This window comes from Phalacrocorax carbo, chromosome 5, assembly GCF_963921805.1.
Source record: "Phalacrocorax carbo chromosome 5, bPhaCar2.1, whole genome shotgun sequence".
Lineage (NCBI taxonomy): Eukaryota > Metazoa > Chordata > Aves > Suliformes > Phalacrocoracidae > Phalacrocorax > Phalacrocorax carbo.
The window spans coordinates 8751380-8767437 of NC_087517.1; the positions used below are offsets into that span (position 1 = coordinate 8751380).

General features: G+C 39.5%; 1 protein-coding gene across 8 annotated transcripts in view; it reads left to right on the forward strand.

The window, feature by feature from the left end:
• Positions 1–16058, forward strand: part of NCKAP5 (NCK associated protein 5) — a 409981-nt gene that overhangs the window by 196194 nt on the left and 197729 nt on the right. For 7 of the 8 annotated variants that reach the window (XM_064451091.1, XM_064451093.1, XM_064451092.1 and 4 more), the window contains one exon: positions 7967–8100. In XM_064451091.1, the coding sequence (XP_064307161.1) occupies positions 7967–8100 (134 nt within the window). Of the gene's footprint in view, positions 1–7966; positions 8101–8980; positions 9021–16058 lie in introns of those variants that run through there. The other variant, XM_064451095.1, reaches the window with a different exon arrangement.

Genomic DNA, 16058 nt, shown 5'->3' on the forward strand with positions numbered 1-16058 from the left:
CTGCAATGTTCTGCAAAGTTGTTTGTCAGTGCCTCGGTTTATTTTTGCAGAGAAGTATTGATTACAGAATGAGAAACATTTGGTTTAACAGCAATCAATGAGGAGCAAACAAAGGACACTCTGAAGTTTGACTCATTTTAATTTGAAGAAGAATACAGTACCTGGTGCAATTTATGATGAAATAATAACTGCTATGTGCTCTCTGTTCTTGTAATCACATTTCTTTCCTGTCATCTGTGAGTGAAATAAGTTTAGACAGACAGTGGACTGTAGTATCCTGCGTGCTGGGTTTAGGGCTGGCTTGCACAAGGGGAGTTTAGAGGGAGGACTCCTGTCTCACAGGGGAGCCCCAGGCTTTGCAGGAGGGTGACAAGCAGGTACATCTGCCTCTGCAGGTGACCACACCGAAGAGTTTTCACCCATCTTCTGTGTAAGACAGATGAAGGTGAACCACCTCGGACTCCTTGACCTGTTTTTTTTGGAGGACCCAGACACAAGGTCTCAGAAAATACCTATAACATAGAGAACGGTTGTACTTGCCTCTAACCAACAGCTTGGGCAGCTGGGGCTCAGGTATACCCTGAGGCACTTGAACAAATGCCATTTGATCACCATACGTTGTGTTGGGGTAAATAAATATTCATTGCATTGGAAAAAATGAATTACTGTGTTAAAGTAAACAACTGGGAGACCAAGTTCCAAATTCCAGTTTCTACTTCGATTAATATTTCATAGTTATTTCTTGAAAAATGGAACTGTTTCACCATCCCTCTCTCATCCCTTATCCCAGGCTGTTCATGGCTCCTGCCTGCAGCAGGCTTTCAAAAGTGGCATACAAGGGGGATAAAACAGTGGTTTTGAGTACTTTGAATACACATATTTATCCAAAACAGCATTGGGCAATGATTTGCTTGAAAAAAAAATTTTTAATGTGCTTCTAGTAGTTGCTATTTGTTTGCTTAATTCTGTCTGTGTTGTCTACTTTTGTGATGGTGGCGGTGTTGTCTAATTTTGTGGCCAGTTGATTCTGTCTGGCTCATAGGATGTTGTGTGACAGACCAGGTTATGGTTCTATAAGATTATGACTCTTATGGCAAGAGATGCATAGCATCAGAAAATATATGAAAATAAATAGATAAATTCTCAGTTTAGATTAGCAATGACTTAATGGTACTTCAAACTATAAACAAAAAAAAATTTGTATTCTTTTCTTCCCCTCATTTAAATTCATTGCAAAGTATCTATTTGAAATCAATATTAATTACATAGAAATTGTGACCCTCTTTAGCAAATGCTTTAAAATAGTTGTTAAAAAATTAATGTGAAGGTTATTAGCCTGATTTTGAGCAATGCTAAGCCTGTGTTAAATATTCTCATGTAGACTTTTTTTGACAAAATAGTGGTCCCATGTTAGCATAATTAGTAGTACCATACTAAAACCCTTCTTACAGTGCACTGGGGAAGCAAAGAACAAATTCAAGAATACAGAAGAATCGTATTTCTATTTAAATGGTAGCCCTTTTCACTACTTATAAGGTAACCTTAAAGATGAGAAGAGATTACATTTGTGCCCCTTTTAAGACATTTTTGATATTTGAACTAATCAGTCCAGTTATACCTAGCTGTTCTTAAGAATTGCTTTTCATAAGACTGAAACATAAGCTAAACAGAAAAAAGAGGGACCAGTTCCTACGTAAATGTCGGGCTGGCTCCCTTATGAATAGCAACAGCCTGTATATTATGCATGGTGTGTGTATACTGAATCCCTTTAATATTTCACTTGCAATTATCTATAGTATTAAATCTTGATGCACAGCCACATTTTTGTTTAACATATAGATAACATTATTGATCAAAGGAGTAGTATGATTTTATGCGAAAGGAAAAATTAAAAGTTAAAATACTTTTGTGTGGAGGGTCAGCCTTGGCTGGCTTCCAGGCACCCATCCAGCCGCTCTCTCACTCCCCCTCCTCAACAGGACCAGGAGAGAAAATAAGCTGAAAAAGCTCATGGGTCAAGATAAAGACACAGAGATCACTTACCATTTACCCTCACAGGCGAAACAAACTTGGCTTGGGGAAGATGAATTTAATGTATTGCCAATTAAAATAGATTTGGATAATGTAAAACAGAGGCCGATTTAAACCAACACTTCCCAAGTGCAGTTTGGGGAGTTTGTCTCCCCAGCTTCCCCCCGCTGAGCAGTGCAGGGGGACGTGGATGCGGGTTGAAGTCAGTCCATCAGAGTCCCTCTCTGCTGCACCTTCCTTCTCACACCTTTTGCCTGCTCCAGCATGGGTCCTTCCATGGGCTGCAGTCCTTTTCCATAAACCTGCTCCAGTGTAGGCTTTCCACGGGCTGCAGTCCAGGAAATGTCCCCCATGGTCCTACCACGGGCTGCAGGGAAATATCCACCCCAGTGCCAGCAGTGCCTCCTCCTCCCCCTCCCCCAGCACTCGCTGGGCTGTTTCTCACACCTTTTTCCTCACTCCTCACCACCTCTGTGGTGTTTTGTGCTTTCTCAGATAACATTTTTCCAAAGGCACCACCAGTATGGCTGACGGGCTCAGCTGTACCCTGCGGTGGGGCTGTGGCGCAGCCAGCTGGAACCGGCGGGAACCGGCTGTGTTGGGCACTGGGGAGCCCCGGCCTCTCCTCACAGAGGCCCTCCCTCAGCCCCCTGCTGCCAGTGGCCACAGCCGTACTATACATCTGACCCACTGACGTTAAGAAAAAGTAAGATTATTAGGGGTAGGAGAGATTGTTCTTTGGTGGAGGGGCAAGGAGGAATGAGCTGTTGGCAAAGCAGTTTTAACATGGAGGGTGCAAGTTCGTCAGCACTGAGGAGGGGAGTCAGGGAGGTCTGGCAAAAGGGTGGGATTATACCAGACGGTTTGGAATAAGAAATCTGCCTTAACTCAGGCAGGGTCAATCATTTGACCCTGGTGGAGAAAAGTCCCTGAGAAGGTTTTGTTGTGGAGTCAGTCCCGCCATTCAAATAAGACATTTCCTGATTTTACTTGCAGTGACAGGCAAAGGAGTTAAACTGGAAGTCCCTGACTTGGAAGGCTTGAGTGTCATCCATGTCTAAATTTAAAGTTGACAGCGAGATAGCCTAGAAATGAACAACAGTAAGAAGGCAGCCTCTCTGTACAAAACCTTCAGGTGCCGCATGTTTGCTCTGTGGGCTGGGTGTAAACCTCTGGCCAGAAATGAAGGGCCCATTGTGCAGCTCCTCGCCCCACAGCAGTGTGCACTGCCTTCCCCCGCCTGTGGCTGCCACCCGCCATATCCACCTTCATGCTTTATCACCTTTGCGTTTTTGGCTGGCTGTTGCAGCATCAGGGGTCATTCAGGAGAGGAGACGTTTGCAGTTTGGTGTAACGTGAAAGAACCAGGTCCTGACATATGCAACGTGTCCTAGGTGAATTAAGGGAGACATAAACACTTGATTGACTCTTAGGAGACACTTGTTGGATGGCTGCACTGGTCAGTCTTTAGACCAAGACCATGGCTATTAACCAGTAACTCTGAAAATAGGCGTTGTCTCTTGGTCTCTTCATGGAATGCTAAGGAGTGATTTGGATTCTTCTGTCACATGCACTATTTTCATTCTAGCCATAAATAGTTTTCAGGCGGTTTGTTTTGATCATGAGTATCTCAAATTGGATTCCTTCCTTAAGTTTGAAAGGACGAGTTAATGTGTGGTACGTATCCCTGCCCAGATGAGAAATGAAACATTTTGACACGAACATTTCTACAGCTACACAAAAAGGAACTCATTGAAGTGCAAACGCTGGCTCACGAGCATAATGAGCAGCTAGTGAAACTGCTGAAATGTTCATGAGAAAGTAATTGCAAACAGTATTTGTTCAAGTGTTAAAATATTCTAGTACTTGCACGAAAGTATTGGTGGAGTTTGCTAACCCTGTCTTTCACTCTAGTTTGTTCACAGAAGATTTTTGCATATTTGGAAAGTTGTCAGAGATTTGACAGGGTGATGTGATGAAAGTCAGGCTATGTGGAGAGACTGAAAAAGGGAAGCAAGAGTGAAGTAAGGGTTATACTTCTAAGAGGAGAAGGTTATAGCTGTGCTGCAGAAGGTGGGGAGCGAAAGTGAGGAAAATAGTTTGAGCATAGCTCATGGAGAGAAGTTGCAGTTGAAGAAGAATTGGCAAGTGGGAACACATATAACTTCATTGGAAGATGGCAGCTACTTTTCTGGTGTTAAAACATACTGATTTATTTCACATGATTTTTTCTTTATTTAACCTTTTCTTTGCATGGCATGCTAATTGTATCCCCTTCCAGTAAGCTTATATTCACTATAAAACCTTGAACCATTTCTGGCTAGTTCGTTTCCTTTCACACACCTTTATTTTGCACAGCAATAAAGTGGGTTTAGCCCAGAGGAGCTTATAAAGGGGGTTATGACAATGCAAAATTTCTGGACAATTCAGGGATATGTTATCTGCTTCCAGGAGAAAACAAAAAAAAAATCTCTGTTTAATCCTGGCATTTCTGTATGTTAGGCTCAGTTCTCTCTTGTGGCACTTAATTATGTTTTTTCTGGGTTTGAATAAAAATGTTCTCTCTTCTTGTAGATAAGATCCCTACTGCTGGGAGCTACTTTCTGTGTGTAGTATACATGAGTGTTTTGTGTCCTGGAGACTGAAAACTTCCGACATGTGGGTGGCCTCTTACTCTTTCTTCCCCCTCCTCTACAGTATTTACTGTCGGTGATCTGGCTGAAAGCAGATCTGCTTTCTGCAAGAAATGGCAGAAGTGCCTCAAGTTTGCCAGTAAATTCATGCGAAGGAGCACATGAATGAAGGCTGATGGTGTTATTGCTGTGCAACTCTCCTGTGGACAGTCTCCCAACTCATACGGGAAATTTTTGGTAGCTGGGAAGAGAACCCAGAATTTTAGGGTCATAGGTTAGTGCTTTTGTTTCTGATCTTGTAGCCTTGTGACTTGTTTGTTGTTCATCTTATGCCCTGAAAGAAGTGTAAGTTTTGTATAGCAGTAGTATGTGCTTGGGTAATATAATATAGTATAAGCCGTCATTATGCTTGCCCATGAGGTGGCTGAATTGGAACTGGACGTTTAACTCATTCCAGAAGTTTCTAATGTTTAAATATTCCATTCCTGTAATGTTATCATTCTTACAAGGTGAATTTGTTGTTGGCTTACGAGTACTTTTCTTAAGGTAATTCCTAGGTCCTTTCCTCTTCTTTAAAAAACCCAAACAACAGGCAGATGTGCTGATCTTTTTGTGTAGGATGGTAGTACTGACTTCCCCACATGAATAGAAGGAGCAAACAGTAGAAAGAGCTTTTCTGACTTATCAACAAGAGGTAGATGAAACCTAGAAACAGCTTATACAGCTCTTTGACCTGCAGGGGAAAGTTTGGATTTGTGAATCTCGGCTATTCTATGTTCTATGAGGAAATGTGATTTTGTGGTTAGCAGCAGCACGGCCATGCATGTAGGTACGTTCTTTCTGCAGGACAGTCCATGGAGCTGTGTGCAACCGGCAAAACATCCTGGCAGTGAGATGGAGGACAGGATACTGATCTGCCTTCTGAAGTGTCATGTTTTGTCTCTCCACCCCATGGAGATCTGGCTTTGTACTTAATGTAGAAAGAAGGTTTATTTGAAGACCAGAGAATGGTCAGCATAGCAGACATACAGAGGTAGCTGCTGTACCAGAGTAAGATCATTGTGGCAGTAGTGACACTGAAAGGGTGTTCAGACATGGCTGAATCTCTGGTTTTCAGTCCATTATCATAGTCACTGCATCAGGTTGTGCAGGCACAGCCTGGTGCTTTGAGCCCACTTGGGTACTCAGAGGTTCATAACTGTACCTGATTTTCCTCCAGCATGGTTTATCAGTTACTATAGGGACAGTTACTTATTTGGTTTTAAGCCCACTTTCTATAGACTCCAGTATCTTCTGAAAGCTTGTCTTAAGTCCTGGGTGGTAACTATATATTTCTTTATGTCATTTTCCTTGCTACTTTCTGACTCTCTGGAAGCTCTAGATGTCCCTTTAGCAGCAGTGAAATGCTTCTGTAAGAGAATATGCCAACAATATTCAGCAAGGGCCTCTGGAACAATACAATTTTGAAGCTGGCATTGATGAGATCTAAGCTGGAGAAATAACAAATGCTTTCAATATTCATGAGCCATAGTCTCTGTACTGAAGGTGCTGTGTTATTTTCTGCCTGGTGCTGAGCAATCTCTGCTCTTCTTAGCTTGGCAGAAACCAAGGATTACGCAGCACCTGGCAGAACATGGTTATGTAACAGTAAGGACAGTAAGTAGGTAATTTAGTTAAAACAATGTATTTATTTTTCAATAATTTGTTTCTTGTTTTGCAGTTTTCCATTTTCCAGATATTACATATGACCAACTACACAGAAGCCCTCTGTTCTCTGAATAATTCCCCATATTTTCTCACAAGCTTATAGATATTTCATTTAATCATTTGCAGCCTCCCTTTGTGGCATCTGCTTATTTATCACTGTCTTTAAGATCCCTTTTCCACTTGGTAACATTCATATTTTTGGTCCCTTGGTTACTGCTATTGTAAATTATTATCCAGTAAGATTTATAGCTGTGAGACTTGTACAAATAATCTGTCTCCCCCATTTAATGGCTTAACACTAAGATACCTTTGTTATTTTCTAATGAAACTGTATGCATAATTTCTAGATAAATTTTTACAGGTATGTCATGAAAATTTAGGTCAGCAATGGAACTACGCCAGACTTTCTAACAGGCTACAAATCGCACTGCACTATGGGCACAGAGGTTTTCAAAGCATATAGGTAGTGAACCCGCTGTAGCTTTAGAATGACTTAACCTTTTCTTAGACAACTGACATTGGAAACCCTTTGCTGATGGAGTGTAATATAGCACCATGTAAATGGCTTGGGTTGTTTTATTGATTTGTTATCTCATTTAAATGCACAAGGAGAAAATTAATTTAATTTAATTTCCATGTAACAGTGTCAAATGGTAAAGGCTGTGTATTCATTTTTTTAATTCCAATAAAAATTTTTATAACTTTTCAGTTCATTCCTCAGTGCAATTCCTAAATCGCACTGAGCTACTTTTAAAATAGAGTTTTGAAATCATTAGATACCCTTTTATATGATGTTCTTTCTTAAGAAAAAAAAAAAAAGAGATGAGGCCATGACATATGCAGATTTATCCAGGCAGTGCACCACATACAGTACTTTCCAACAGTGTACCACAGTACGCTGTGGGTTGGGGTTTTTGGTCCTCTGTTTCAAGAATTGGCAACAACCATATGCTACTTGCCTTTAAGAACTGTTAGTAAAACTAATGACAATTTTATTTCTCTCCCATTTGTTTGATTGGTGCTCAATATTTTAAAACATATTCTTTGTCATAGTATTTTGGTAAATAGATTCAAATAGACTCTGCCCTACTGACAGGGAGGGATCCTCTCTGAGCCAAAACAAGAAAACCAGCTGTGCAGAAGCAGGTCCTTTCTCTGCTCGTGAGACTGTGTGGCAAGTTGTCCTCTTGATTTGTTTTGTGCTTACCGTGCCTGCATTCAAGCAAGATAGATCACCGATCTCAAATATGATTTTTTACATTTATTTTGAGTGGAGGTGAAGAAAAAGAGCTTTGAAGGAGAAAGTGGGTGTTTGTTTTTAAATATGCTGACTTCAGTGGGTCTGAGCCATGTAAGAGTAGCTCAGCGTGATGGGGATATTCTGAAAGGCTTTCCATCTCTAGTTTGTTAGTCTGTGTAACATTGTGTTACATGTTTGTGTAGCATTGATGTGTAACATCTACAAAAAAAATGTTGGGACTGGATAGTTAGGGTAATTATTTTGATTGTTCAATGATCTTTTCCCAAATCTTAAACTTTTGTTAAAAGTATGTTTTACAGGTACAGTTAATAAATAACTTCTTATGGTCTTTCAGCGTGAGAAGCTGATACATGAGTTGGAGGAAGAAAGACATTTAAGACTTGAGAGTGAAAAAAGATTACGGGAGGTGACACTGGAGTCGGAGCGTAGCAGAGCTCAGATGCGCGGCCTGCAAGAACAGTTTTCCAGGTATGTTGCATAAATAAACCATGTTCAAAATAAGGGAAGAACATACTTTGGTGCAAAAAGGTTGATCAAACCTGTTGATAGCTTGAATGAATGGAATGTAAGGCAAAACCTGATCTCCCTCTGAAATTCTGTAAACATGATGGGCTTTTGGCCCAATAATTGTTATAATCCTGTAAAATTAGAGGGCTTACACCATCATTCTATATAACGGTGAAAATTTTCTTTTCTAGAGATTTTGCATTTGTTAGAATTCCCAATAATTTTCCAAGTAGAGGTCTTCCTGTCTCAAAAAGTGCATGTCATAGATAAGCCAATGTTTGGTTGCTTGTGTCTGTTAACTAACAAGAATGGGTTCGATCAATCTGAGTAAAGGAAAAAAAAGTGATGTCTTTTACCAGCTGGGTAATCATCCTCCTTGGACCTGCTTCAAATCTCTTCCTGTGTTGACTGAACCAGAGCTTTGTGCTAGAACAGAGCTCCACTTACAAGGGAACTGGCTTAGAACTGGGGTTTAAGACAAACCATTCAAATGACCACACCAATGATTTGAGTTATTTATTGTTTTCATGATGCATGATGAAGTCTTGTACCTTAAATGGAATTTTTTATTATTTTTGTCACATGAACAGAAACAAAACAATCAAAACAAAATCAAAAGAGACAATGGAATTGTATGTTGTGTATTTTCCATCAAGACTGAATATTAACTTATTCCCTCAGGCCCCTGAATAGTTGAAAAGTTCAAGTTCAGTTTAATATGATGAAAATGAGCTGAGGGGTTGGTTTTTTATTTGGTTATTTTTTTGAGGTTTTTAGGGTTTTCTGCGTTGGGCATTTTTTGTCGTTTTTTTTCCCCTCAGTGTCTGCCATGCTGCTCCTCTGATCTGAGATTGGTTTTGTTGGAAACACTGCAAAAGCTGGTATTAGTAATAATAAAATTTGTTCTGATCTGTTTTTGGAAAATTTCCATTAATGCTCTTCAGAATTTAAAAAACTGTCCAAGTGTTCACTTAAGTCTGAAATTCATTCGCTAAAAATGCTAAGGATATTTCATCTTTAGTTTTTTGTTGTTGTTCTATGATTTTTGGTTTCAATTTTTACTTATTCTGGTGAGATTCCTTCAGTAATATGCACAAAATAAATCCACCCTATGCGTATTCTTGGTTAGAGTATTTTGATCTATTACACATTTATTTATGGAAGAATTTCCTGAGGTCCTGAATTTAGAACAATATTATTGTTAGAATAACTAGAAGCCTTTGAAATAAACTTTAAAGATGGTGCAGCCCTGATTAAGGAAAAAAGAAAAGAAGAGGTGAGGGAAACCAGTCGCCAGAGTAACGTGCCCAGTAACTTGGTAAAATTTTAACTGTTGCATATTCAGATCTTTTTAGGATAACCCTTCATTAGTCCTGTGAAGCTGTGGTAGTCTGATTCAGTTCTACAGTGTTTCTGAAAAGGATAACTATATTATTAGTTAGGATCCCTGAAGTCCACTGTCTTCAAATTAATCCATTCTTTTCCTTCTGTTAATATTTGCAGTCTATCTTGCTCTGATCTATCCAGAAGCAGAGGGATGCAAGTTCTTTGGATTAAAGTTGTTTGCCTCTTTATTTTTGTACCTCTCATTGAGATAAAGGTGAATGCCATCTAAATCAGTATTATATTCTTTGTAAGGCTGTCTGCATGTTAGCTATACTGTTTGAAGGTGAACTTAAATATCACTTTTCATTGTTGGCACCTGAGGTTGGCCCTGTTATTACCAATGATGAAAACTGCCACTGGCTGCGTCAGGGTATGATTTTATTTTAGTGTAGACCAGACGCTAGGAAAAGAATGCATTACTTAAATACTTCATTTGCTTTTAAAACATTATGTTTGTTATGATGAATATTAGAGGTTATTTTTTTCTTATGTTTAGGAGAATATTAGGATATTTGCTTACACAAACAGACTTTCTCCCTAAATGAGTGTATTTTTGCTTACCCTGCTTGAGCAAATAATGAAACTGGCAACTGCATAATCTTGTGCCACTTAGAGATTCTGTATTGTTTGAAGGATTTGAGACTTTTTTTTCCTCAATTTAAGAACAATTAAATGGGACAAGACAGGTGGTGATGGGAAGAGATGTTAAAATCAAGCAAATTGGAAGTACTTTGGAAGAAGATTGCTAGAGAATAATACTTTGGGCCCAAACATTCTGGCTTTCAGATGCAGATAGACTAAAGAACGTATAGCATAAATCTTTTAGAGCTGTGCAGTTCCTGAACTGAGTGTATTTACATAGGCATTCCTACATATACACGCAGGGCAGTAGATTAATCTGTGATTTGGAAGATGTTTCTTTGTATCTCAGAGTATTTTCTCTGCATCTTTGAAAGAATGAAACATGATAGTTTGAGGAAAGCTGTAAGCTGACCTTTGTAATCAGGGGAGGAAAGCTGCCTATTCCTATCTGAAATTGTGTGAAAACTTTAATCTGTCATATAAGCACATAGTTTGAGATTGAGGGGTTCAGAAGGCAAGAGGTTGTTTTTATTGACTGACGTTTCTGTTCTTACCAAGTAAGCAATAAGGCTAGGAGTCTGAAATAAATCAAAGTTCTCTTTCTTAACATCTGTATAAATCTGCTGGAGCCTTAAAGTGACACAGTGGTTAGTTTGATAAATATGTGACAGTTGCTGTAGAAGGAGCAAGAGCTTTTTAAACCAAATTTCTTTCCCAGAATTGTACTGGAATTTTGTAGTAGTTTTAAGTTTGTCTCCTAATTTTATTGGAGGTGAATATATCTAAAGTGTGGAAAGATCCTGCAGTAAAACCATTTAATGCTAATGTTAGGATTTTACACTGTAGTTGGATGCAGTTATTTTTGCATTGCCTTAGTATAATCTCACCTTGAGGTGAAATCCTTGATGTTTTCTTTCTCAAAACCACTGAGATTTGTTGCTTTGCTGCAGCTGTTCTGTTAAATTCTATAAGGCACTTTTTGGCATGACAAAGTATAGATGAATGTTTCTCAAATGCACAAAAACTAACCCTTTAAGTACCTGTCAGCCCAGTTTCTTCCAAGTCAGTGTCATGCAGTCTGACTTCCCCATTTTGATTATTGGCAGCTGTCATGTATATACTGGCAGGTCACCACTTATGTTAGTATTATGCCTGCTGCCTCTTTATCCAGTTCTGCAGGAAATTAGGTTAATTATTTTTGGTTTGTTTTTTGTTTGGTTGTTTTTTTGGGTTTTTTGATTACTTATAGTTTAACATTATTCCCTCCATGAACTTCTTATATCTTGGGCATTAGAGAAGAAAATAGACTGTGTCTCATGTACCTCCTTGTTCTTGGTTTCAGCTGTACTTTTCCCACTTTCAGCATCTTTCTACAACAGTAGGAACAGAAATGCAACAACCCGGCCTGAAGCAGTAGGTGTGATTTATAGTATCACTCTAAAAAGCACGCTAATACACACAATATAAATTGATTATGTTTCTCTGCTGTACATCAGTAAGCAATAGAAATTGTTGTCTGTTGAGTGCATACGGTACGTGTGACTCCAAACTAGGATTAAATGTTAAAGCAGTAAAAGAGGTAGGTTTACTTAAGTTATTTTGATTACTACTTTGGTCTAAATGAAACAAGTGCAATAAAACACACTATTGTAAAGTATATCTGTAAACAGTAATTGAAGAGGCTCGTATCAAATCTTAAAATCCCCTTTGGGTAAATTTCAAAAATTCTTTCAGTTAAGATTATGTTGTTTATAGCTATCAATGTTTGTGACTGGAAAACTGCCTCAGGCTTTTAAGAATAGATGTTATTGGAAAAGTAGGAAACGGCCCTTGTTTGATCCACCAGGCTCCTGTGAATGGGATGAGTGCAATTCTCATTAGACTGTATTTCAGTGTTCCCCTCACATTAATATTGACCGTAGGGTTAAGCCTGGGAACACGGGGAAAAATGACTACTACAAATCTGGTAACACTTCACATAAAAGGACTGCGTGGCTGTTAGTTTAAGCACATCCTACTTGGTTTTCTCCAGTTATTGTTAATTCTCCTTGCTCCATTCTGGTTTGTCAGCAGGTGAGTGGAAATGATAACTGTTTTCCTAGCAGCTGTGACAAAGAGATTTTTTGCATTGCATCAGCATGTTGATGTTGCATCATCACATTGTAATTTCTAACGCTATCACATCTGCTTGATCTAGAGCTCACCACCTGCTTGCACTTCAGTGGCCTTGCTGCCATGACTGGTTATCCATACACAATAGAGAACGTGCCTGGAAAGTATAAACCAGTAGGACACCTCGGTAGCCCCTGTGGTCAGTCAGTTTGTCTAATGCCCGTTGAATGCCAATTTCAACCATTAATAACATTTTAATCTAGGGTTTTTTTTAATATTAAAATGCTCTCCTGGCAGCCATTGATGGAATTCCTTTGATATTGTCATAGCAGGGACGAGTAAAATACTATGTGGGAGTTCACTCCTTGTCTCAGAGGAAGATTACAGAAGGAGCTGTCTACAGTTGTCTTCTTTTGTGTAGTTCTGCAGTAATCTCTTATCCTCCCTGCATGGCCTGTATGTAGTGTTATTGTGGGAGGCAGATTGTCAAAAAGATAGAGTTTATATCAAAGGCTGACCTTGTCATCCTGCCCTACGTTTTTAGATACCACCAGGTTTTATTGGATGTGACTGTGTGAAAAGTTACAAAGAAACCTAGTGAGTAAGTATAAAACACAACTTGCTGGCTTGAAAGTGCTCTGTGTCTGGTGTGTTACTTGTACACTTACTTCCTGCTTTGCTGCTGACTATAAGATGTCCATCTTCAAACATGTTATGGTGGGTTGACCTTGGCTGGCTGCCAGTGCCCACCCAGCCGCTCTCTCACTTACCTTCCTCAACAGGACTGGAGTAGAAAATAATAAGAAAAAAACCCCTCATGGGTTAAGATAAGGACAGGGAGATCACTCACCAATTACCATCAAGGGGAAAGCAGACTCGGAGAAGATTAATTTAATTTATTGCCATTTAAAAACAGAGTAGGAGAGTGAGAAGCAAGGACAGAACTAATAACACCTTCCTCCCCATCCCTCCCTTCTTCCCAGGCTCAACTTCATTCCTTTGTTCCTGACTCTTTTACCTCCTCCCCTGAGTGGCGTGGTTGGTGGGGCAGGCGGGGGGCTGCTGCAGTCAGTTCACCACTCCTTCCTCCTCATACTTTTCCCCTTTTCCAGCGTGGGGTCCCTCCCACTGGGGTCTCTGAGTGCTGGGAGGCCTCTCTGGTGTATGGTCTAAAGAGAGGTGGAGCTGATGTCTGCTTCACAGGCACCAGTTCTGGAGCTGCCTCTCTCGGTGTGCTGGGCAGAGTGCTTTCACTGGAGAGCTGCTTAGCTCTTGGCTGGACTTGCTGAGCCTCAGGACGTGGTGTGAATACTATTTTACTAGGGCTTTGACCTAATGCTTAGGATAGCGGTCTTGTCTTTTGATTGGAATTGACAGAGTAAAAGGTTGAAGTTTCTTCTAAATTAACACTGATGGTGTGAGTATATTAGTATTTTTATTTATGTATATGTACGACACGTAGGTACATATTTCATTTCTAATGGTTGCTCAGAAATGTCAAGCACTATTTTAAGTAAGATCAAGGAGCTTTTGTGTGAATAGTTTTCATCTGGCAGAAAATAAAGGAATGGTTTTAGTAAATCCATAAAATTAAGCCCAAAGAGGAGGTTGCCCCAGGTTCTATATGGAGTTTGACCCCATGCAGTTCACGGCCTACTTTGATCTAAATACGCTGGTTTCCTGTTGTTTAACGAACAAGAAGAAAAAAAGGAATTTTATAATTTGTCATACCAGGCTTCATTTTTTCCACTCTTCTGTTCTGTGTATGAATATGGTGGTTTTGAGAGTGCATACACATGAGAGATATCTTCAAAGAATGTGTTATCTCAGTTTTCTTCAAAAACAGCAATTCTCATTCTCATGTTAGAAACCATCAGGTTGAAATATGTATTTTCATACAGAAGTTGAGAAAGAACAAAAGCAATGAGGTCAGAGTGACTGCAGACAGCTGAAGAACCAGTGTAAACTCAAAACACAGAAGTCATGCAAGGACCAGAAGTTATAGCAGAGTATATTGCATGGCGTATATTGACTTATGTAACACTTTTGTAGAGCAATGGTTTGGTTTGCTTCAGGCATTATTAAAGATGCACGTAGAGGTACATGCAGTTCCTGATCTTCTGTGGACTGTTCAAGCACTGAAGCTACATTAAGAGCCAGCCCTATTTCAGTACCCCGATGCACTAATAAATCATGTGATGGTGTTTCATGGCAGCTCTTAGCTGCTGAAAGCTTCTTTCAAGGGGTCTGGGGAAATACATAATTTTTATCTTCTACAGACAAGAACATGGCTATCTGTGTGCTCAGGAAATCCTGGGTTTGGTTTGTATTTACATACTGACAGTATGCGTCATACTTGTATTTCTGGAAGGTTGCGTCTATTGCCTTTTACTGATTTATCAGAGCATGAAATGATACTCTGCTTCCTCTGTCGTAGCAAACACTACAATTTAATAGGATATAGTGGGTTTTTTTCCTTTGCGTAATGTAGTAGATTAGCACCAAACCTGTACTAGGTTACAGTGTAATCCTTTGGTTTACCCTGTCTTACAAGGCAAAGCCTAATGTAAAAACAATATACCAACATTATCACCATAATTTAACAGTAGGTTACCAATGCCCATATACAGACCTACAGACAACATATAATCCCCTCCATGCATTAATTTTTGTAATAGAAAGATGGTTTGACTATTCTCTGCATTCCCTACATGGTCCTGACCAAGCAGAACCTATCTATAGTAGCGTGTGGTATGTATCCATGATCTCTCTTGTTAGATGGCTGTTTCATTCACAAAGCGAGAGATCTCCACCAATGTTGAAGGAAGCTCCTGGAAGCATGTACCAAATAATATTGTGCTCGAGAGTAACAGTAGGGATTCCTGTGCAGATGTAGTGATTGTGTCTACAGACCCTTTTATGTTGGAACACAGTGAAAACCTCATTTTGGTGAAATTGCAGACTCCCTTGCTACTCATGTTTGAAGAGGTTGAGGTTCATGTTTGTTGTTTATGTACTGTGAAATACTGTACCTGTCAAAGTTTAAGGCTCTGTGCATTTTGTTTTGCACAATAATAGGCATATTTTTGCAGGTATTTCTAGCTGCAGATAATTCTCCAGTCTAAAACATGTTCAGATTTATGAAAGGAGCTAAGTTCTGTTACTGAGTAGCGTTGATGCCTAAGAGCTGTGCAGTCGTGTATGGCAAGATGTTTCCAAGGTAGATAGGACCTGTGGCTGTCAGGAGGAATTCCGTTACTTATTGCTGGTTTGCTTTTCTTAGAGATGTATTTTTAAAATTGCATCAGAACATGGAGAGTTAAAGTACTGACCGTTTCTTTCTTGTGGAACTTGCCATGGTTTGGTTTCTTCTGAACGTGGGAAATCAGGAGAGGCACAGATGTGTCACGTGCTATTCTGCAATTCCTTGATGCCATATAAGGTAAAAAGACTATTCAAACCCAACACATTCCTTTACATCTTTAATAAGAAGATTCTTTTGCTAGACATGATAGATACCTTAATTCCAAGGACCAGCAGAAGGATCAGCAGATCTGCCAGAAAAAGATGTGCAAAGATCAGCAGAAAATCATTTGTTTTCCTTTAGTTTATTTTTCCCTTGTCAAGACATTTGATATTAATTAGCTATGGTCTTAAAAGAACATTGTTTTAAGTGCTTTCTTTTAACATTATATTCTCAATTCTAAGCCATTTTTCAGGAAAGAACCTGCCCTAATTACGCTGGAAAATGGTTATCACTTTTTCTTCCGAGCTTGCCTTGATGCTCCCATGCATGATTACCCCCTCTGTGTGAAACACCAAACTCCTTTATACTTAGG